The following is a 25,494-nucleotide window of genomic DNA, read 5'->3' as shown; positions in this document are numbered from 1 at the left end:
TGTATTTGCGCGTTTTACAAATTCTATATCCCAGTTTGTATTTTCTCATTTTCAAAATCGTATATCTAGTTTCATATTAATGTGATTTCAAAATCCATAATTGTTATTCATATTCACGCAATTTTAAGATCAACTATCGCAATTCTTGTAAGAAGTAAATTTCTTTTTTAATTAGTTACTATAAAGGTGACTGTTTTTCTAATGACGATTATTAGTATATGTAGGTGTTACAACATCAGAGAAACTGGAAGGGAATATATTGAAAACTTACATTCTGTGCTTGCAAAGAAGAAAAAATAGGATTTGTCACAAGATGTTTGAAGATGGACTAACAACTAAATATAGCAAACATAAAAGATATAGCAAACAAAAGCAATCACTTAAAAAGGGATTTAATTAAAAAAAAATTTGGGGGAAAAAGAGTTAATTAACTCACCATCAAAATTTTATTTATAATTGATGTTATTTATGGTATAAAATGCAAAATTCTTATCAAATAAAAAACAATTATCTAAACAGATGCTGATTGTCATGCAATTTTTCAAACTAAAATAGCAATTTTTGTATGTTAAGGAGTTACTATATATTTCTACTTCACTGTTATTGATATGTTTCAGAGGGCTGTAGTTAGATTAGACTATAATATGAACATAATGATTCGGTCCATTGTTAAAGTTTTTAATTTTCCAATATGATTTAAAAAGTAATATTACTGATATATTTGCTATAAATCACATAACAGTATTTATTAAAAGGAATGAAATATTAATTTATATTCTCAGTAGTTTTAATTTGCTAAACCAGGTAATTTTTCAAGTAGTAATTGTCTCTTATGTGAACTGAGGAAAAATATAATTTCCAGCTTTATTTTTTCATATGGTAATTTTTTTTCACTAAATGTTAAGTATCAATGTAATCGTTTTTATAATAATATATTAGTACACAATTGTATGTCAGCACATTATTTATTACCTTAAACTGCCTGGAATTTATTATTAAAGGGTTGCACTTGCGTGAAATTTACTATCGTGGAAATTCAGCTTTTTTGCGTTTTGGCTAATCTCATCCCTGAAAACTTTACTAGTAGCCTAAAAAATTTAGTTAGTAAAATGTCCGTTATTTTATTTGTCCAATGTTGGCAGGTATGATTTTCCAGTTTTATCCCCAGCTATCAAGTATGTCAATTCTCAGTTGAATAAATCCAGGTGAATGAAATAATGAAAAAAGATTTGTTCTGACAGAAATGTGTTGTGTCCTGTTTTCAGTACTACATCAATATACTGTAAAGTATTCAACATGTGTTCAAAAAAAAAAAAAAAAAAACTTAAGCGATTTTGAATTTTATACATTTGTAAGTTTTAATTATCTTATTGGTTTTAACTAAGTTAGTTGATCAGATATCAAATTAGAAATCACAAATAAATTTTGATTATGCCTCTCTCATAGCTTTATGTGCCCCTCCTTTGCCGTTTTAACACTATAACCAACTTTCCTAGAATTTTGACTTGGCCTACTTTGTAGCTTATAGGCATTTGTGCTACCCAATCTGGCAAGGTCGCGGTGTCATCCTACAATGCCACTCGCCAGAAAAGAAGACTTTGAATAGTTTTAGTGTGTTGCAAAATCTTATTTAATAATTTATTATAATAGCTAAAAGAAGTGTATCTTCACGTTTGGAAACTACAGAGTAAACTCAAAGTAGTAAAAGTTTAATAAATTTTTTAAAAATCTTGGCATTTAAAAACAAATCTGTCTATCATTCATTTCTCAATAACTGTTTGTAGCTAATTTCATGTGATTTCTGATAAATTACTGCAGAAGTTTAATCAAAAGGTTCACCTTTTATCCATTTTCTTCCCTACTTCTGGTACTAATTTATATATTTAAAAGTTTTGAAACTATATTGATGTTTATTGTAGGCCGAACGAATGCAAAATTTCTCCTTTGAAGTCCAGAGATATTATTCCACCTGGAAGACAAGTGTATGAAGCAGTCTTAAATTATGCTTGTAATGTTGTAAGTTCACTCAATTACTTTATTGAAGTATTTCTTATTTAGGTTGGAAAGAAAATATATTAATAATAACTTTAGACCTAATCATCAGATTTTCCAAGATGCAATTTTAATTGTTCTTAGGGTTAACCTTTAACATGCTAATTAAGTTGTTCAGACATTATTTTACGTTGCAAAATCAGACTCATAAACATACTTTTTCTGAATAAACATACCTTTTTTTAAGGGAACTGAATGTTTAGCCATCTCAATAGTTTATTTGGATGTCAAAAGTTTAGGTCCCTTAAAATGTTTATTTTTGCATCTTTTACCATGTCTCTGGTATTTCAAAGCAAAATTTTAATCTGACTTTTGGTGTAATTTATTTTATTTTATGTCACTTCAAATAGAAATGGATAGTGTGTTGCAATTTATAGCAAAGCTCAAGTTATAACATGAACCAAATATTCTGTACTGTAATCCTGATCAGAATTAATGTTCCCATTTTTCTATTTATATTTTTAGATGGAATTGAAAAGAACTTTTTTTTTTCTTTTTAAATTTTGGATTAATTCAAAATCTGAAATTTACATGAATTTCTGTGAACTATATTGTATGAATTTTATTGTTATAACCATAAGTATTTTTATGGTTCGTGTTTATTATTTCTCTTATATACACACATGTATGGGCTTTAAACAATGATTGGTTATAAGTAGGTAAAGTTTGGAAGGTAAAGTTTAGAAGGTTAGCAGAGAAATAATCTTTACTGAGATAAATTAGTTTAACATTAGAGAAATTATAATTATTCGTACCATTTATAAATCCACAATCTGTGTTTTCTTTTAGTGAGAATTTACACTAACAGATATAATTAGTATATTATTTTCTCTGCTCAAAATATTTCTTTTAAGGATTTTAAATAGGGTTTTGACGAGATCAGGAAAGCCTGGAACTGTCATAGAAATTGATTTTGTGGGATAAGATTGGGAACTATTGAAATATAATTAAATTTTTTGGCTGAAGTCTGATATTTGAAAACTCTTGTTAGAAACCTATAAATAACAACTTTCAAAATTCACAACCGATAGGGTTCTAAGTAAATGAGTCTCATCTCTATTTTTTAGGGAAAAATTTTGCTTTAACATTAATAATTTTTTTTAAAATTTATTAAGAATATTTGTAAAAATTCTTCTTTAAGACTTTTTCTTTTAAACATTTTCTTAAATTTGATATTATAAATTGCATAATTTTTAAATAATCATATTTATAGTTCAATAATACTTGAATTTTAAAAATTAAGCTCGCTGTATAAATGAACTTTGGTTTTTTTAAGTAACAAGTTTTCCAAGTAAGGTATTAGATTAACTTTATTCCTTATAAACTTTTTTACAAAAAATTTTTTTGGTTTTCATGCAAAACATTGCTTTGCTTTATGATTTATATATTTGTGTACTTTAGAAGATCTACACGCAATTTTAAAATCCAATAGAGCGATTCATATTCAGAGGGAGGGACAATACTAGCACAAACATCCTTTATAAACTTTTACACCTCTCCAAACATTGTCGAATTCACGTACAATGGATACCCTCACACATAGATATTTCAGGCAATGAAATGGCAGATAGTCTTGCCAAGGCAGGTGCAGCTGAGACCACTGCACTTCCAGTGTCTCTTACCTCCTCAAAGCTCTTCTCCATTGCTAAAGCCAAGCATAAATCAGCATAGCTCATTCCACCCAGTCACAATTGGTACCAGACCGGGTAGCTGTTTGACAGCTGACAAAGACTATCAGTCTCAAACCGCCCATACGTCTCCCCTGTGGACACCTGAAATCACTGAGGTACTCTGGAGGAGAAAAGTGTTTTGCCCTCTGTACCAAGTGCTCTTCGGCCCAGGCATCCACTGGACTGCCTCGGTCTTTTAAAACAAGACTTCATAGAAAGACCATTAATTGTTTTAGACTTTTTGAAGGTGAATAAACTCATGGATCTTGTCTAGCCAGGCTAGAAATGGGGATTTGAAAGAAGAAGAAAATATTCATGCAATATTAAAATCCAATTTCACAATATTCATAAGCACAAACCAAGATTTTTCTTAAATTAGTTACTCTAATGATGTGATATTCTTCGTTGGTAGGTAAATGAATTATAAATCATATTTCAGAAAATTATGTTATACCAAACATGCATGGTATATAAAGTGATAGCTTGTAAATAAAATTTTCAGGGTTTTTCACTTTGTGTCACAATACCCGAAAAATGTCAATTTTTTCTTTTCTTAGAATAACATTAAGTTTCATCTGCATTAGACTACTGTTGCTACGTTTAGTTGGTAATGTTAAATGTCTGTGAAATAATCTATGTAGCACAAATTTCTATGAAAAGCACGTTTCAAGGTGTGCATTACGAAGATCTTCTGTGTTATGAAAAATTCTGGATTAAATCTTCAATTGTGAAATTTTAAATTTTTGCAGTGTTCTAATTTTACAGCAATTCTAGTTAAATATTGAAGTATCAGGGTGCGTAGCGTTTTTAAAAAGTGCTTAAAGGTGCTTATTTTCATTGGATGTTTTTATAAAGTACTTAATTTTCCTTTTTTCAAAATGAGATTTTACCATGTTGATTTTCGCTACGAATTATGCAAAAAGACAGAGTTCACTTTGTTCTCTTCGACGTTTTCACCATTAATTTAACCCCAATCTATTTCGGCGTATTGTCAGTTCGTAGCGTATGAAAACGCTATTTGTTTTTCATGATTTTTGACAATTGTCAAAAACAGTGGCAAATTTTTTTTTTTTTTTTTTTTTTTTTTTTTGTCATGACGGTTAAAACAAAATAAAACTGTCAATTGTCAAAAAACTTTCCTACCCTGCTTAATTATGATATTTTTTTAGAGTGCTTAAAAATATTTTTTGAGTGCCTTTGTGTATTTAAGAAATGTAATCTGGAAGTTAATTAAAGTTTTCCTGTGAAAGTTAGGGAATTATATTTTTGAGTGAGTATCCTGTTGATAATAATTTTAAAATGAAATATGAATCATCTTTTTCTCTTTTTAATCCAGGGAAGATCTACAGAAATTACTCCTTCATTCTCCCTGCTTTCAGAGCTATTGTATGAATCTGAGTTTGAATCACAACTTTGGATGCTGTTTGATAGCAATAAACAATTAATTGCTCTCGGAGATGCTTATCCATCTAAGGTAAACTAACAACACTCTTGTTCTCTTTGGGATCTCATTACTCTACTGTGTTTCAATTCTGCTTTTATTTCTAGTACGCTGTCAAAGTTGAAAAGGGAGACTATGTGCTGAAGCTTCAAATTCGTCATGACGATGTTAGCCTTTTAGAGAAAATGTCCGAAATGCCCATGTTGATAAGTGCAAAGATGCAGTCATCCATTACTCTTGATGTTTATGACAAACATTCTCTGGCTCTGATTGGTGGGAAAAAAATGAGTTCTCAAATTATTCCACCAGGATGCACCGTCCCAATTTTTTTAGCTCCTATTCCAAATGATAAGTGAGTCAATAATAATCTATTCCAAACTGTTTGATCTAATTCCAGAGACTCCGACTACTACAGATTCTCCCTAGTTTCTGTTCAATTTTTCCTGTTTCTACGAACTACAAGAATTATAACCCATTCAATAGATTTTGATAGGTTTTTTTTGTTGATGTTTTTTTTATCCCTTTTCAAACATTTCACCATCGTTTTACAGATTCTAATATTTTTTATTTATTATTATGAAATATTTACCCTGACCTGCCCCAATTTGGGGCATACGGGTAAATGTTTATTAAAATCAAGAAAAACAGAAAAGTGCATAAAATACAAAAAGTAACATTACAGAGTAACATGTAAACATTACAGAGTCTGATGGCAACAACAGTAAAATAATTAAAATGCTCCGAGAGTCCCGCCTTATAGTGCCGAAGCCGACGGGGCCTCCCTTATAGTGAGCCAAAGACACAAATGAAAAATTCGGTACGGGTAAATGTTTATTAAAATCAAGAAAAACAGAAAAGTACATAAAATACAAAAAGTAACATTACAGAGTAACATGTAAACATTACAGAGTCTGATGGCAACAGCAGTAAAATAATTAAAATGCTCCGAGAGTCCCGCCTTATAGTGCCGAAGCCGACGGGGCCTCCCTTATAGTGAGCCAAAGACACAAATGAAAAATTTTACAACGCATCGCAGGAAAGTACAGTATGACATACAATGCATCATGTGCAGGCAGTACATAGGATTAAAACGAGTAATATTACGGAGTAAGTTGGGTCGCTAAACCAAAGCGATCATTAACATTGTGACAGGATATAAAGGACACAAAGTATAAACTGTTGATGTATTCAAGAACAGTAAAACATAAAGTGAACCATTAAAAAAAAAACCTGTACCTGAAGTGAACATAAGAAAACATTAAAAGGTCACAGGTAAACGGAGGTCCCAAGTTAATATAGGTCAAAGAACCAATACAGTCGATGACAAATTGACAACAGGTAAGACAGAAGAACAAGACGTAAGGAGCTAAGAAAATCTCAAATGTAAAACAAAAGGAGGTGAAGATGTAAAGTGGTAAAACAAACAATTATCAAATACAATTAAAAGGCGACGCTAAAATTTGCAAAGCAAGGAAAGGCAATGTAAATAAGCCAATTAAAAAGCACAATGTAGTGAATAAATAGATTAAAACAGAATTAAAAAGCGAATGAGATAGATAAAACAATAAAACGTTGTCAAAATAACGGGAAGCGAACAGGCGTGCAGCCCAACAACCGGGACTGAGTTTAGTTCGTGTAGAGCGGATCCAAAATGTCATCAGGGGCGAGTGCGTCCTCCAGGGTGCGTTTAATGATGTCTTTAATAATTTGCCTCTGTTTATTAGTCCTGCACCAAGATCTTATGTCGCCTCTTCTGTCAAAACTATTTCCCTTAATGGTTGCAAATTTTTGACAGTCAAGCATCAGATGTTTAATAGTCTGATAGTGACCGCAATATTTGCACGAGGAGGATTTTTGAAACATCCTATCTTGGTGATCGCCAAATACACCATGGGAAGTTAAGAACTGATTAAAGTAAAAATCGCTGGATAATAAACGTTCGTTAACTGTAGGTATCAAATAGTGTGTGTGTCTCCCGTTTGCAGAGCTGCTCCACCTGTCCTGCCATAAAATCCTACTGACCTGCCTCTGTCTATGTTTGACCTGGGGGTTTTGTTATGGTGTAGTGAAAGTCCACCCCGCCCAATAAGGTGCCCTTTTTGGCTAAAATATCTGCTTCCTCGTTGCCAGGCTCCCCCGAGTGGGCTTTAATCCAATTGAATAAGCATTGTTTGTTTTGGACAATTTCCTTAATTTCTTCTACAAGGGGGTCTGTTGGGGTTGGGTTTTTTATTTATTATTATGAAACACAAATTTTTTAATATAAATTACTACTTTTCAACATGCTTGATTTACGCTCTAGACCTGAAAATAACCACTCACCGTGTGGCAAGTCACTTTTTCTAATTTCTTTTAAAGCCATTTAATCACAAAAGTGCTTCAATGCAGAAAGTGTCCAGAAAACAGAATTTTCTTTAAAATGTCCATTATCATCATTTAAAATATTAAAATACAGAATTCATCAATTTTTGATGGAAAAATTTATGTGGAAGAATAGTTCTATGACGATTCACATATTTCAAAGTTGTAACATATACATTAAATTATTTGTCTTTATAAATATTTTTAAATAGAGTTCTTTAAAGTCAGTATATTTAACTAAATTTTGTCATATGTCATACGTCACCCTGTGGTAGAATTTTTTTGGGCTATCTGCGACATACCTCTCTAGCACTAATACCTTTCTGCAAGATACTTTTAATAACTAATATGCATGTTATTAATTAAATTTAAAGTAACATAAACATTGTATTTACGAAGAAAAGCCTATTTGGATATATTGAAATTCTCTATGTGTTTTTTTTTTAAAAATTAATATGTAATATTTTTTTATTCTAATATCATGGGCAATATTCTCACATTTTGTAAGAGGAAAACACACTCATTATTTCTTTTTTCGCATTTCGTAAATCATAATCATATAAAAAATAATAATTAAAAATCATAAAATCAGTGAAAGAAAAGAGAGCTATTTTTTTTCTCTCAAAAGGAGTAAAAAAAAATCATCAGTATTTCTTCCCATCTGATGCGTAAAAAAGGTATCTCTGGAGTATAATTGTGGAGGGAAAAAATTCTTTCAAACATTTCTACAGAAAAGAAATGTTTTGCTTCAATATTCTTTATTTTTAATCTTCTCAAATAAGAATGAAAAAATTAAGAACACTTCTTTCCCCTCCGATGCATGAAAAAAGCATGTTTTAAATATAATTTTAGAGAAAAAAAAAATTTTTTTTTTAAAAAACTTTCTTAAGGGAAGTTCTTTCTGCAAGAACTCTGTAACGTTCTGCGACAATGTCGCTGCGATTCTGCTGCACGGGGTATATTTATATTATTTTTATTGTTGAATTAACTTTTTATTGCCGTAGATTATTTTTAATATGAATTTTTTTTTAAATATATAATTTAATTCAAGCAAAAGAAGATTTTCAAAAAGTGACTATTGAATGAAAGGACCTATCATTAATCTTTTAAAATTAGTAACTTTCACCTTCTGGAAGCTTTAGAATTAAATACTAATAAAAAATCAAATTACAATGAACAAAGATTAAAATCAATTTGAAATGAAAATGGGTCTTCAGTAACTATCATCATCATTGGCATGACAGGTTATTGAGAGCCTCAGCCTTCTCCACAACATTTCTCCTTCTTCAATAGCTATATAAGAAAAAAAATTTAAAAACCCTGATTGAAGAAACATAAAGATATTGTGTTTGAATTTCTGGCTCTCTAACTGTGTAATCCTTTTTGAGCACAAAATTATGAATGGCATGATTGCATATGAGAAATAATTAAAATACGTAGCATCAAAAAACGTGCTATGAAAATTTCATTTATCTTTGTTATCCCAATACTTTTAATTTAAGACCTAAGTCTGCTGTCACGCCGGCTTGTTTTATAATAGGATTATCTTAACTAATAATTTAACTAGTTATGTCTGATTACTGTATATTACATTTATTTGCATATTTCATTTTTGGAAATGATATATTATTTTTAACTTTATTTCAAAATTAGATACCCAAAAAATTGCAGTCCTGGTTATTATCTTCAAGGAACAATAACATTTTCAAAGGATGATGCTATAAAAAAAGCTGTGAGTATTATTTGTGCAAATTATGTGTATGAGAAAAGGGTGATAGATTTAAATGCATGAATATAATATTTAAATATTTTGCTCCTAAAAATTTCATAATTCACTACTAATTTTTAAGCTGTTTATTAAAATTTACAAGCAATGTAAATCTTAAATATGGCTGGTCCATCTTCTGCAGTTAAATTTTTTTGTGGTTTATCTGTTACTGTGAATAACCGAAATGGGTGAATGTTGACAATCCCATAGTTGCTTTTGTAAATGTTCGATCAATCAAATATATACTAGGTCTAGTCAAGTGCCACTGCCTGGTATGCCCTACATCAATGCCCAAATAGATCATTTTAGTTGCAGATAAAATAGTAGAGAATATGATATCTTGAGTATATGGTTAGTTCTTCTGCGCTCAAAATTTTTTCAAAAGTTCTATATTCTGTTCAGTGAAAACTGATTGCAATGGTAAATAGTTGTTAACTTCGCGGTTTTGACTAGGTTTGAAATTAAACTTCGTTCAGACAATTCAGCCAATGCTTTACTAACTCTATTCCAGTAGTGTTGATTCATTTATTTCTATTCATTTGACTCTGTCTGTTACTAATACTGTTCAAATGATCAAACATTTTTCTAATTGTTTCTCATTTATTATCATCTTTAAATATACTTTTCAGAGCTGTTATGGATAGAGCGTTCGCCTCCCAATTGAGTGAACCGGGTTCGAATCCAGGCAATTGCTGATTGATTCGAATCCCGCACTGACCACAGTGCTGGTGTGAGGTATCCTCAATGGTAGACCAATCATGAGTTAGGGTCCAATCGTCGTTAAGCTAACCGTGGGAGATTTTTGTGGTTTTCCTCTCTATATAATGCAAATGCGGGTTAGTTCCATCAAAAAGTGGTTCACGAAAGCAAATTTTTCCCAACCTTGATACAGGAGTACCCTTGTTTTCTTGATTGGGTTCAAAATTACAATACTACGAAGTTGAACATCGGTAGTCATAAACCTTAAATTGGGTTGGCTGTTCAGCAGCGGTTATAAGAAATTTGAAAAAATATTTTTTGGGGTTTTGTTTACTGTCCACATATCCTTATACATTTAATGGATTTGTACACTTAATAACTATTATCAATCTTAATTTGAAATAGCCTTTAAATTGAAACTAACGCTATTGTCGATGTCCGCGCCATTTAGTAAATTTAAATTTAGTTAAATAAAATAAAAACATTTTCAGGATACTTACAGTTTTAAATATATTGTACCTGAGCTGCCAAAGAAATCGTCTTCAAAACAAATTGACAAAGAAAAGACTTTGGAGGAGGAATATCAGGAAGAAATGAAACAGCTTAAAATCAATTGGATCACAAAGTGTGTATTTTTTAATATTGCAATACTTTTCTATAGATTTATTTCAAATGTAACATGTTCTTTGAAGCAACAATTGGAAAAATTTTATTGATAGTTTGTTTAGATTTATGTTAAAATGTTAACTGTAAATATAAATATATCTGTACATTTCAGTGGCATAAATTACACCTCCACAAACCGCACAGTGTGGGGACGCACGCTCTAAAAAAATAACAATAAAAGTAGCCGCAATGAAAATATTTTTTCATTGAATATTTTTTTTCTCTTTATACTGAATGCATATTATTTGAATATTTATTTTTTACAGGGTGCGTAGCATTTCTAAAAAGTGCTTAAAGGTGCTTATTTTTTATTTAAGTTTTTTAAAAGCCATTAAAGGTGCTTTTTTCATTTAGGGTTTGTAAAAAGTGCCTAATTTTCTATCTTTTAAAAAGAGATTTATTTCTTTGCCGTGTCAATTGTTGTTCTAAATAACAAAAAATTCATGATTTTCACAATTTTCTCTGCAATATTTATCAGAGACTAGTTATTTTATCATGATTTTGTAAATTTTTTGAAAAACTTTTTTAATTTTACTTATTTTATGTTTATAAACTAAAAACTTTTAAGAATGGAAAAAATGATTTTTATTACTGCACAGATCTTAATTATGATTTTTTTTTTTTTTTGGAAAGTGATTAAAAATATTTTTTGACTGCTTAATAAGTACTTAAAAGGTGCTTGTTTATTGTCAAAAAATCTTGCTACGTACCCTGTTTAAGGTGAATGCTAATTCTAAGCTTTTTGAATTAAATTTCTACAAAAATGTCAAATGAAGCAATATTAAATCCTGCCTGCATATTGTATGTTCACTAACAGCCTTGAGGGTGTGTGCTACCAACAATGTCAACCATCATCTATCAATTGGACCTTGTGCCATTAAACCCTACATTCAATTCACTACCATCATCAATCAAAAGGTACCTCCAGATAGAATCGAGTTAACATACTAGTGAGTGGGAATTGATTCATTGTAGTGATAGCTACGCTATGTTACTCCTCCACCAGAATTTTATCTGTGATAGAATTCGATGATTGCATAAAGCTAGTTGATTCGTTGCCATTTTGCGAGAAGCCAGGAGAGCTGTATTAAGATTACAGTTGTGAGCGTGGTTGCTCTTGTGTTGCTATTAACAAACAAGTGTGTCGCCGTTGCGTGTGATCGAAACTGAGTAGCGTCAAAACGAGGAAGATAATGTCGAAGTCTCAAACAACAAGTCGACTGTTCACTACGTACCATACATCAAACTAGGATTGTTAAAGCTGTTATTTGTAGCTAACACGCCTTATCAGTCTGTTGAATACAAAATTCATGAAAACTGTTCTGTCATAATGATCTAGTCTATTTTGCAACCGAAATCATTTTTGTCATCCAGCCTACCCTTCTGCCACATTAAACTGGATAGTTAGAAGCTTATTGTTCTCACATTTATTTATTATTATTCACATTTGAATTATTAAGTACAATATTTTTCATGACATAATTTTGCTGTATAAACAAGCTTAATTTTTTAATTGAAATGTCTATTTTTTAAATTTTTGTAATTTTGCAAATTCTTTGAACTCTTTGTCATTTCATCTAATGCATTCTTTTATTTAAAAAAAAATGATCTTATTGTTTAGGTTTGTGGGTACTTCTTCTCAAGAGTTGTTGGATGAAATGATTGAGATAGAAAAAGATACTAAGTGGCCTTTACTATCAGCTCGTTTACAATCGTTGGATAAAGAAAGTGTAAGTATCTTTTTCTCTAAATTTGTGTGTGTTAAAGAGGACATCTATGTCAAAGTTTCTAAAATTTAAACTTAAAATTTTACACAAATTTGAATTTTATAGTATTTTAAATACATATTTAAATTATTGAGGATGAAATATGGAGATTTTTAACACTTTGCCATAACACTCTGCAACTTTAATGTAATAGAAAAGTTTTTAACTCAATTGTAAATTTTTTTTTTTTTTTTTTTTTTTTTTTTTTTTTTTTTTTTTTTTTTTTTTTTTTTGCAAATTACATCTATTTTAGTATGTTGTGGCTCAAGTTACATCAAATTACATCTGTTTTAGTTGTTGTGGTGAAAAAGGAGATCAGTCTGTAGGAAAATAAATGAAAAGACTGTAAATAAAAAGTAAATTACCTGTAAAATAATTAAATTAAAACAAGGTTCGTGATTTTTTTAAAAAAATTCAAAAGAATCAGATTTTTTTGATTTAAATCGGATTTTTTTTATTTAAATCAGATTTTTTTGATTTTTATTCAAATACACTGTAAGAACTTTAATTTATAATTAAAAAAAATTATAAATGTTTAATTAAATTAACTTAATATTAAAACTATGTTGTAACAATATTTTAGAAGCTCTAACTAAAATAATTTTTCATTATAATACATGGCTTTGAATGCATAGCAACTGTTTTGAAAGAAATGCATGATTAAAATTTAAAGACTAGATTAAATAGAGAATTTAAAGAATACTTCAGGGGTCTGTCTGGGTTTTTCTGAGAGGTACCTATTTTGAGAAAATTAAAAATTATATTAAAAAATCAACACAAATATAGTTAAAATATGGATTTATCGTTTCTTACGAGACACAAAAATAAAATTTTAAGAAAAAGTATTATGTGTGATTATTCTATCATTTTTCCTAAAGTTGAATTTGTAAAGGTACTGTTAAACGGTAGTAAATTTGGCTTGGATAGACCCGTGCACTTTAACTATTAAAACAAAGTTTCAGTTAGCAAACCATAACTTTAATTTAAAATTGTGATTTCTTTTTTTTTTTCCTCTTGATTTTTAAACTGACAAAATAAATGTAGCAGACTGTGTTTATAAATGTAGTCATTCATCAAATAATAAATAAATATTTAATCTATATATTTTTATATTAAAATATTCATTTTTAATTCTATATCAAAATGGATAAGTTAAGCTAAAAAAAAAAAGTTAGAAAATCTATCTACTCATTGGAATTTTTTTTAACAAAATTTCTTTACAGAAAATCTGATAATGTCAAAGATACTGTAAACAAATTATGAGAAAAAAATACCAGTTAATAACCCTACTGCATCAAATAGACTTTGAAAGAGTTTGAAAGGGAAGAATGACACTATATTTGGAAAAATACATCTGAATTCATCAGCCCTCTTTTTTTTTTCTGTTTTTGGCATATTAGGGTAATTTCTTTTTAACATAACCTCAAGCTTCAGAAATACACATTTTCCACCAATAAAATATGATGTAGATTTTAATTCACGCTTTTTCATTCAAAAGGTAGAATTTTAATTAACATTATTTGTATTATTTTTTGAAAAATATTCATGTTTATTAATTACTTTCTACAGCTATGCAAGTCTATATTAAGACAGCATTAAATGTTTACTTTAATCTGTACTTACAATCTCAAGAATCAAAACATTTTTAAAAATGTAATTTCAAATGTGTTGGAATTGAACACACACCAAAAAAGTAATTTCATTAACTAAAATTAATTAATGCAGCAATTTATTTAAATTTAATTTTAATACTAAGAAAAGAAAATAATAAAAGTATCAAAAATTTAAAACACTGTTTTTTGACTTTTAAAATCAATATATATAGCTAAAAAAATTTTTTTTGATTTAAATCAAATGATTTTTTTTAAAAAATCATTTGATTTAAATCATGATTTAAATCGTGATTTAAATCAACAAACCCTGAATTAAAGTATAAAAATTTAATTTCTAATTATAAATATAGTAGAAAGTCTATATAAAAATTTTATAAATTGCAATTTGCCATAAACAGGCGCATTAACTTTACAATCTTTTAAACAAACTGAAATTGATAAATTTGTTAGATTTTATTTCTAATATTTTAAATTTTTTGCATATAAATACCTGTATATAAATAAATTTTTTTTATAAGTATTTTATGTATAAATTATTTTAAAACATTGATATTGATCTACTCTAGTTGTATATTGCCTTGTTTAGTAGACAAGTTTATTGATAAGGGAAATAAATTCATATAATGCATAATTTGATATAACTTATAACGCAAAGATTGAACGTTTGTGTTATAAAGTTAGAAACTGTTTTTGAGGTAATTCTTAATTTTATATTAACTCATATATTTGCATTGACTGTCATAATAAAAACCTTTTATGTGTATTGTTATATGCTCTATTTTTATTTTTAAAAATTAAGCTTTTGATAAAAGTTTTAAACTTTCTAAATATATTGTATTGTAAATGTCAACTTTATTTTTAGGATAAAAGTCCATTTAAAAAAGAAAATCTTGAATCTGTTATTGAAATGGCTGATAAAATTTTATCTTCCATCAATCAAACTGAGCTCCTAGCCGCTCTGGGTTCAAAAAATGAAAAGAAGGACAGCGCAAATTTTAAAAAGTAATTATATTATAAAAAATCTTTATCTGTTATTACCAATGTCAGTGAAAGTTTATTTCAGTTTAATGGTTTTATTTTAATATTCCATTTTTAAAGTTTCATTTTTACAATTTATCAATTGGGTGTGTTTTCATTAAAGTTCTTATCACAGGGCAAGACGTAACTATGTTGCATTTCATGTTTCGTGTGTTTTTTATTCTCATTTATTTCAATAATTTAGTGACTCTAACAGGGTTGCCACTACGCAGGCAGAATAAGGAAAACCTGTAAAATACAGGGAATTGTGATATTTTTTTCTTTACAAACTGAGAAAATACACAGAGAATTTTGTTTCTTATTTTCATCTTATAAAAAATGGTAACCACTCAATGAGTAATCTATGAGATATTTAAGGATGATATTCCAACTATACTAAACTATTTCATTTACTATAGCATCATTTAAGTATGTTCAGTATGTATGTTTTTTTTTTTTTTTATCTCAAAGTTTTTCCGGCAATTAAAACTAGTGTTGTTGGCCCAATATAGCTCACGCAAGAGCGCAGTTATTGTGTTTCCTCTAAATATATTGTGTATAATATGTACAGGGAAAACACTGGCAATTTTGTTTTCCAGATTTGAGTGGCAACCCTTTCTGAGGAAGAATTAATAATTAAATTTAGGGAATCCTTAAGTTGAGATTAAGAAAGTTTTTCTTTGCCTTGTCGATTGTCGTTCTAAATTGCTAAAAAAATGCATGATTTTCAAAATTTTCTCTGCAATATTTATCAGAGACTGGTTATTTATCATGATTATATAAAATTTTTGAATGTGTTTTTGAATTTTATTTATTTTATGTTTAGAAATTAAGAACTTTTAATGATAGAAGGAAAAAAAAATTTCTTAGTGCACAGATCGTAATTGCAAATTTATTTATTTATTTTTTTTGGAAAGTGATTAAAAATAGTTTTTGAATGCTTAAAGGGGACTTATTTTTTTTTTTTTTGAAAAATCTGGCTATGCACCCTGTTTAAGGTGAATGTCATTCCTAAGGTTTTTTTTTTAATAAAATTTATAATTCTAAACATTTCTTTCAGACTTGAGGTGCAGAAGAATTGTGTTATTGATGCATTGGTGTGTAAAGGAAAGGCTATGATCGATTTAGTTACATTGCAACCAGGTTATGCCGAAAGTAGCAAAGAAGGAAGTACTGAAACTTCACCTGTTGAGACTTCTGTTGGAGATTCTGTAACTGTTCCTCCTGAATTTTCTATACCTTATGAGAGTATCGATGCAATAATGACTGAGCTTCAAAAGTGGACAGAAATGAACGATGCTAAGGTTTGTTTAGCCTCCAACAATCTTGCTTATACAAAGTATCATTCACATTTTTCTTCTTAACTGTTGAGTTGAAATTTTTTTTATTTTGTTTTGTTTTATAGTGTAAAATGAAACTCAATTTTTTTTCCACTCAAAAATTAAACTCTAATCCGTCAAATATTTCCCCTTCTCCTTCATGACCTTTTGCCATCTCTTTGGAATTTTCATGATCCGCTTCTGTTAAAACTTCTGATTCTTATCAGAAAAAAAAACTCATTTAAGGTTGTCATTATTACTGAAATTTTTATCAATTAAAAAGTTTTCTGAACTTTGATCTAAATGATTATCTGATAGTGCAAGGTATCTATATATCAAGATGATATCTATTGAGTGGATCGCATCTTGCAAAGCAATCGTGTTCGACCGCAGCAGTCGGGAGTGATTGTATTCCGGAATTCTGGGTTTTTCATATAATCCCTCCAAATCTTGAAACTAGTAGCAGGGCTTGTGATTTTTTTCATGGAATTCTACGTATCTCGAGACCATCGATTGGAGGAGTTCCGCAAGACAAATCTTATAATCCGAGGAAATTTTCATCGCAATTTAAAGTAATAATTAATTTCTGCAAATTTGGAAACCTTCACTAAATCGCGTTAACACAACCTTTTCATACACGTGACTCTTCCCTGATTTTATTTTATTCTGTCTGATTTTTATAGTTTTACTGTTTGAAACTAAGCCAGAATCCTCTTATATTGCTATTCATATTCACGCGATTTTAGTATCTATCATCGATTTTCGTATTTACCTGATTTAAAAGTTATTCTTTGCAAATCATATTCATGTAATGTCAAAATCTTACATCACGATTCATATTCAGGAGAGTTTGAAATCCAATGTTGCTATTTGTATTCACTTTATCTAAAAATCATGCATCGGGATTCTTATTTTCGCGACTAACAAAATCCATATTGCGATTTGTATTTTCGCGCTCTTAAATCCAGTATCGCGATTCATATTCACATGATTTAAAAAATTCAACATCACGATTCGTGTAAGAATTTAACTACATTTTATCTTGAATTAGTTACTATAAAGGTGTTATAATATTCTTTATTGGTAGGTAATTTCATTATAAATGTTAGTTCAAAAAATTATATTAAATATGAATATAGGGTTGCCACTCCACAGGGAAAACCTGGAAAATACTGGGAAATTAAAAATCACCTAAAATAAACATGGAATTTTGATTTTTTTTTTTTTCTTTACAAACTGGGAAAATGCAGGGAATTTTATTTCTTATTTTTGTCTTTTGAAAAATGGTGACCGCTCAAAGCGTAATCTAGGGCATATTTAAGTTATGTTCAGCTATTTTTCCAGCAATTAAAACTAATAAATAAAGTTAGCCCAATCTAATTCACACAAGAGCACAGTAATTGTTGTGTTCCTCTTAATATAGTGTGTATAATATGTACAGGGAAAACACAGAGAAATTTTTTTTCCCGATTTGAGTGGCAATCCTGGAATAATAATATATATAAATTGTTGTTATCAGAGTTTTCAACTTTGTGTCACAATCATCCCTGAAGAACAATGTCATTCTGACAGAGTCATAGAAATCTTGTATTACGAGGGTTGAAGTTTCTTATAGTTAAAAGAATGTCATCCCCTTCATTATTTTGTGCAGGTGTACTGATGAACTGCATGTTTCCCATAACTGAACAGATTATCCCCAATCATGCACAAAACTAAAAGAAATATACGAAGCACAGTTTATAAAGCTGAAATAATTCAATTTTTTTTCTTACCGATGGATTTATGTCATTAGATTAAAAAATATGTGTTTTTAATTGTCCATCCCATCATAATAAATTAACTGCATTCAGTATCCTTTGATTGATGTCTTTGCTTGAGACCAACTCATGATAGTCAAAATTTAGCACAATCGGGCAGTTTTCTCCTGTACTTATCCCTTTCAAGGACCTTTTCTTTCCACAGTATATATGTGTATATATATATATATTTATATATATTAAAATTGCACCAATTACCAAAACTCCAAAAGTGCCCATTATCAGCATTAGTGTCAATAATAATATGGCAATTTTTTACATTTCACCTAATCAAATTAGTACCATTTCTCCATTAATTTTGCTCTTTAGTAGATAACTTATTATTTTGCTTCAATTAGTAACTATCATTGAAATTAAACATCACTTTCACAAATGAAAGTAAAGAGATTTTTTTTACAGTTCCCTTAAATGTGTACAGTTTCACCATTAGCTTTGCTTTTCAGTAAATGGATTATTTTTTTATTTCAACTAGAATCTTTTATCAAAATTAATGAAGCATCATTTGTGTCAATAATAGTATGATGATTTTTTCTGCTTTTCCCAAATAACTTGGTATTATTTCTCCATTAATTTTGCTTTTTAGTACATAGCTTATCTTTTTTTAATTTAAATTTGAACCTAGTGTTAATAAAGCTTCATTAGTGTCAATAATAGTATGATGATTTTTTAATGTTTTTCTTAAACTAATGAGTACTATTTCTCCATTTATTAAGCTTTTCACTTTAAACTTTTATTTCAAATATTGTTGATTTAAAATTTTTTATTTTATATAATCATCTTTAAGGCATAACTATAAACATACGGCTTTAAATAATTTTAGAAATGCTCATTTATTCATGTAGTCTGCCTATGCTACCGTGTTCATCAATGAGTTTATCTGACATAATGAATAAAAAATAATTAAATATTTAAGAATGTGCATTAAACATCTTGATTAATAAGAGCTATAAACAAACAATTGTTGCTAATGCTATGCTAAAAATATTTGGAAAAAAAACAAAGTCATCTGCATTTTAATTTATATCAGTGGTGCGAGTTCTAAGCCAATGAGAAAATTCCCTTTTTTAAATGCCTGTCCCATTGAGAAACTCATCATTTTACTATTGTAGATAGTGTTTGTGAAGAAAGATTTGCCTATAGGGGCACGCTTTGAACTACTTAAAAAGACGTTTTCTAATTCTTCTGCATAAGTTAATTCTTTAGAGAAAAAAAATTTCTTAATTATTGCATGAATTATAAAATAAATTATCAGACGCAATGGTAAACTTGTATTTTACTGTTTTAGTTGTTTAAGAAAATTATGAAGTTAAATACAGTAGAGCATCAATTATCCAAATGCCAATTTATCGATTGTTCAATTATTCAGATTGTTCATAGGCCACGTGTTTTAACCCACTTTTTACACACAAATTTTTTTTTTGCCAAAATGCTTTTTTTTTTTTTTTTTTTTCCAGAATATCTAAAAGAAGTAAAAAATTCTCTAAGTTTCTTTTGTCCATTTTTAACCTTGAAAAGAACCTTTTCCTTCCTTCTTTAGTTTCAATGTAGGTGACAGCTGGCTAGTGTTTTCAAGTAAGAAACCCCAATCTTTATTTCAAGAATTAGAAAGAAGCGAAGCAAGTTTTGAAATGCTCGTCTCTCAGTCTTGAAGCACATTTTGTTGGTCAATTTTGTAAAAATTAAAATGTTACAAAAGTTCAATCTTTTAAACGCACCATTTTCAGTGTGCTATAATGAGTTCTGTTAGGATAGCCAGTTTTAAGTCTGTAAAAAGTGCAAAGAGAAGATACTTAATAATTTTCTCATAACCATTTTTTACAGTTGTTCAATTATCTGGATCGGCATTGATTCCAATGGGTCGTTTTAATCTGCGCTCTACTGTTTAATTAATCAATATTTTTAATTATTTACTAATTATTAAAAATATGAAATATTAAATTGGTAACAATCCATGAAATTTCAATTAATTAAACAATGAATTTAAATTATTTAAGAGATAAAATTTAATGTTTTTCTTTTAGATTTCTGCTTTGATTGAGAGACATTCTCTTATTCATTCTCACTTTGGAAGAGCTTTGAAATTGCTACTCAAGCAACAGGATGATAGAAGAAATAAAGATAATGAACTTAAAATCATCCAAGTAAGTTACTTTATTTTATGCAAAAGATTTATCTTTTTACGATAAAAATTGTCTTGTCAAAAGCTGTAGAGAACTTTTTCGAATCTAATCAGGAATCTTTGCTAATAATGAATCCTTCAGAACTAATACTTAGAGTATAAATAATATTCTATGTTAGTCAAAGAATGTTAATGCAACTTATTCAGTTCATTATAGGAAGTGTGAAAAAACTTGAACCTTGTTAAAAATATCTTTAAAAAATCTCCACTAGACAATTGTTTTTCATTTGCTAAAAATTCTTGTTTTTTTTTTTTTCCTTCTTTTTTGGTCTGATTTTTAATAAAATATTTTTTTGCAGGAAATTAATAAATTAAGCTTAAATCTTTTAATAAAATTAAGTTTTTTTAAAAAAATAGCTAAAAATTAACTACATAAACATTTGGTTAAAAATGCTCAAACATTTAAAAAAAACTTCTACTTTGTAAGTTAAACAAAAGCTACAGGGTTTTTAATCTAAATAGAATGTTCCTCAATCTTAATAAAATGTTTTTTGCCAAAAATTAATGAAATTTAACCTAAATCTTTTTTGAAAAATTTAATTTTTAAAAAAAAAAACTTTAAAAATTAACTACACATAAGTATTTGATTAAAAATGCTCTATGTTAAACTTTTATCAATCTGTATAACACACAAAAACCAATTGTGAAAGGATTCATATAAGTTATCATAGTTGGTTTTAAATTACTTTTTTTGCCAACGAAAAATTTATACACACAAATGTTTTTTAAAATAATAGAAGCAAAACTAGTGAGATATATGGCCTTCTATAGATAGGGCTAGTGATGACACAGTCCATCACCAACCACTCTGAGTGTTCCAATCATTGTGTTGAACTAAATCTTTAGCATTTCACCTTGCGTTAAATGTATAGTGACAGATGTTTCTTGTCAAATTTTTAGAACTAAATAACTCATTTAACTATAATAAAGAGCTAGTTTGGATCGAAAATAATCGACTTGATGCAATACTATCATTGATTTTTAGTTTATGAATTGTGAAATTGAAGAAAAAAAAGGAAGGATTGGTTATTAGTTTCAGATTGTAAAGATTATTTCGACTTTTACCGAATTACGATTTCTCTATATATTTTAACTCAATTTGCATGATATTAAATTAAAATATAGGTATTTTGGTGCAACATCGGTATTGCTCCTAATACTTTTTACCATAAATTAAAATGTGGATTTTATTTATTTATCTTAAAATTAGAAATTTTCTTACCAATTTTAAATTTATAAAAAAAAAATTAATACCAAAATTATAATGGGAATCTTTAGAACCTTTTTAAGGTACTGTAGCAGGTAGTGTCAAGGCACTTGTCATGCACAAATGTTTTTAAAATTTTATTATATTTTTACACTAAAAACTTTATTATTTTAAAAGTCAAAAATGAAACATTCTTATTACTTTTATTTTATTATTTTGATTTTTTTAATTTATTATTTTTTTTTATTATTATTATAATTATGATATAATAGATTATGCCAACAGATTAGAATATTAGCATTTTGTGCCCAATTCACAAGAAAGGAGATCCTATGACCTGTGCCAACTATCGTGGCATTAGTCTTCTTTGTATAACTTATGAAATTCTATCTAGAATTTTATATCTCAGGCTGTTACCATTCATTGACTCACAAATAGGAAAATATCAATGTGGATTCCGTGCTGAAAAATCAACTAAAAATCAGATATTTTGTCTCCGTCAGATTTTAGAGAAATCAATGGAATTTAACATTGAAACACCTTTTATTGATTTCAAGGCTGCTTTTGATAGTATCAATAGAAATTATCTTTTTGAAACAATGAATACTTTTAAAATACCTTCAAAACTCATTAAATTGACGAGACTTACGTTGAAAGATACAAAGTGTAAGATTAAGTTTCTGGGGTCTCTGTCAGAAAATCTTGACACATTCACAGGTGTTCGACAAGGAGATTCTCTCTCTTGTCTACTTTTTAATATTGCACTTGAGAAAGTTATTCGTGATTCAGGCATCAATACCAGTGGTCACATTTTTACTAGATCAGTACAACTACTTGCATATGCTGATGATGTTGATATAATTGCTCGTTCCCTTCCTGCTCTGAAAGAGGCATTTCTTGCCCTTGAGTTGGCTGCAAGGCAAATGGGCTTGGTCATAAATGTAGATAAAATAAAATATATGTTATTCTCAAGAAACAGAGTCCCAGACCCCTATCTTGAAATAAATTCTTATAGATTTGATACAGTGAGGAGTTTTACTTACTTAGGATCAATTATTACCATTGACAACAGAAGGATCAATTATTGCTATTGACAACAGAATTACTTCTGAAATAAAAAACCGACTCTATTTGGCGAATAGGGCTGTCTATGGGCTGAGAAGATTTATTAAATCTAGGTTCCTTTCTAGAAAAGCAAAGTTCTTAATCTTGCAAAACTCTTGACATATGCTTCTGAAGCTTGGACAATGACAAAACTGGAGGAAAATTGTATCACAATATTTGAGAGAAAGATTTTTGGAGTATACTTGGTGGTGTAAATGAAAACAATAACTGGAGAAGGAGATTTAACTTTGAACTGTACAAGATTTATAAACAACCTGATATTATTAAATACATAAAAATAAATAGAATGAATTGGATCGCCCACGTGATTCGAATGAGAGACGACAACACAATAAAAAAGATACTGCTTTTTAGACCCACTGGAAGAAGAAAGCGGGGAAGGCCGCGGTTGAGATGGGCTGACTCAGTGGAGTTTGATTTTCTCGCAATTAATGAAAAAAATTGGAGATCAAGGATAAATCGGAAGTCGTTGTGGAGAAATCTTCAGAGGAAGGGCTCACATTGGGCTGTCTGGCCAACTGTGATGATGATGATGATTTATTTATTCATTTATTTTATTTTATGTATTTATTTTTGTTGACATTTTGTGAATTTATAAAAGCTTCTTTTTACACCAGACTATCTAAAATGAGGATAAGGCATACTTTGTGCTTTGTAGATATAAAAATGCATATTTGATGACTTCTACAATCACAAATTTTTGTTAACAAAAATTTAAAATAGCTCATTAAGCTTATGCATTAGCTAAATATCTTAATGATTATTTGAAATTTTAATTTTAAAACAGTAAAAATTTAAAGAATAAGACTGTATGAGATTATTTATACACATAAATTATCCAGAATCTCCAAAACTATAAAAAAAAAAAAAAAGATACTCATATTTTGTGAGATACCATCGCAAAATGTTAGTTATTTTAGTAATCTTTAAACTAGAGTTAGACAGTTATTATTCTGACTAAGGTGCATTGAATGTTAATACATATATAAAATTTTTTAAAGCATTTTGAAATGTGACAGATAAAGTGCTAACAAAAGGAAATTAATTAAAAATGGTCTTTAACAGTGCAATCAGTGTGTAATAGGTCTATAACAGTTCAATTGCAGAGGATTGGAATTTTGGGTGGGGGGTGGGGGGGGAGATTATTAAAAATAATATTCTGTTTTAATTTTTCATATTTTTTTTATAATGATTTTATTATATGTTGCCTCATGAGGAATATATTTTTAATTTTCAGATATTTAAAAGACTTGGTTGGGATCATTGTGCTACATTTTATGAAAGAAGTCATCTCGTTAAATACCCTTTATCTTATCCATTATTTTAATGTTTAAAATCTTTAACAATTAAATTGATCTGTCTCATTAGTTTCCATTGTAAAATGCACTTCTTTTTGCATAAATGTGTATTAATATAAAATTTTATATGCATAATACTGGATGTAAAATATATTTCTTTTTATGAAAAACTTTTTTAATGAACAACTTTTTTTATTAAAAATAAAACCTTATATTTTTGTGTAACAATGTCCTCTTTAAGGTTGGTAATTTATGTTCAATGAAATGAAAATTCTGTTTGTTAGCCATGTGTGTATTCTCATTCTTTGAAATTCTTATATAATAAAGTTTCAAATGGCACTTTGTGGAACTTTTTTTTTCCCTCAATTTTATTTTAATAATTACTAAAATGAATGCTTAGGGCAGTTCTGAAAAGATAATAACATAACAGATCTAAATTGAAGGCTCTTATAACTATTTAGTTTGAGTTTAACTCAGAGTAAAAATTCTGTCTATATAATAAGGACATAAATTATTTCTAAAGTTTTCTAATAAATACCTTTAAAAAAGTATTTTACAATTTAGCAGACTTCAAATTTTAAGCGGGTTATGCATGACAATTAGCAAGGCTGATTGATGGACAATTTCTTTGACAAGTCAAAGTGAATCTGGTGGAAGACAAGCAGTTGTATGTAGCATATATTCTAGGGTAAAATCGATGGGCAATTTTGCAGCCAGATGAATGTACAAAAAATTACGTTTTAACAGGAAATGTTGAGACAATTATATCTCTCAACAGATCCTGAATTAAAAAAAATTTTAAAAAATGTCCATAGACTAATAACTTTTAATCTTTCCATCTAAACATTACTTTGTTTATCTTTCTGTTAGTGACCTTCGTTTATCGAGAGAAAAAACTCTTTTTCAACGGTTAAGGATTTTCCCCACTTGCTTATTACCCTAGGCCAGGGCTCAAAGTTGTCCTTAATTATTAAAAATTTCAATACATGTCCTGAAATGTTTGTGTTTTCCTAATGGTTGTTGAAGTTAACAGCAAGAGTAAATATTTATCTAAAAAATAATTCAGAAATGTTTTTATATGCCATGAAACAAAGTATATAACAAAATGACTGTCTTCATAGCTTGTCAAGTATTTTATTAGTTTACTTCTATTATTAGAGACCCTTGACTTGATGGTACAGGACATTCTCTGTGAGAGAAATATATAAAAAGCTCTCTTCTCTCCCTGTATCACTATATCACTCTAAAGATTTTCACGAGAGAATCCTCGTATTTTGTTACTATTTAACGATTTTCCGTTTTTATACTATCTTCCATTTATGTATAAATGTAAACAAATAATCTATCTTCTATTTATATACAAATGTATAACAATGTAAACAAATTTTTTGTGTAACTATTTTTTATAAAAAAAAATCTTGAGTTTCCTTAAGAATATTTTTATTTATTTATTTTTTGCTTAAGTGCTCAAACTACTGAAACTATTACCATTTGTG

The 25,494-nt window shown here is 28.6% G+C and overlaps 1 protein-coding gene across 1 annotated transcript in view; it reads left to right on the top strand.

Annotated features, from left to right (window-relative positions):
• The window catches only part of TppII (Tripeptidyl-peptidase II), a 69,830-nt gene extending 45,493 nt beyond the window's left edge, over positions 1-24,337 (top strand). The window contains exons 21-30 of the mRNA XM_043042603.3: positions 1,920-2,016; positions 5,059-5,196; positions 5,271-5,515; positions 9,178-9,256; positions 10,483-10,616; positions 12,279-12,387; positions 14,899-15,038; positions 16,114-16,357; positions 20,211-20,330; positions 23,938-24,337. Coding sequence (XP_042898537.2) covers positions 1,920-2,016; positions 5,059-5,196; positions 5,271-5,515; positions 9,178-9,256; positions 10,483-10,616; positions 12,279-12,387; positions 14,899-15,038; positions 16,114-16,357; positions 20,211-20,330; positions 23,938-24,027 — 1,396 coding nt within the window. The 3' untranslated portion in view covers positions 24,028-24,337. The remainder of the gene's footprint in view (positions 1-1,919; positions 2,017-5,058; positions 5,197-5,270; positions 5,516-9,177; positions 9,257-10,482; positions 10,617-12,278; positions 12,388-14,898; positions 15,039-16,113; positions 16,358-20,210; positions 20,331-23,937) is intronic.
• The last annotated feature ends 1,157 nt before the right edge of the window (positions 24,338-25,494 follow it).

This window comes from Parasteatoda tepidariorum, chromosome 5, assembly GCF_982258835.1.
Source record: "Parasteatoda tepidariorum strain Cologne lab strain chromosome 5, Ptep-v5.0, whole genome shotgun sequence".
In the NCBI taxonomy this organism is placed as follows: Eukaryota; Metazoa; Arthropoda; class Arachnida; order Araneae; family Theridiidae; genus Parasteatoda; species Parasteatoda tepidariorum.
This window is presented reverse-complemented; position numbering and strand designations above follow the sequence as displayed.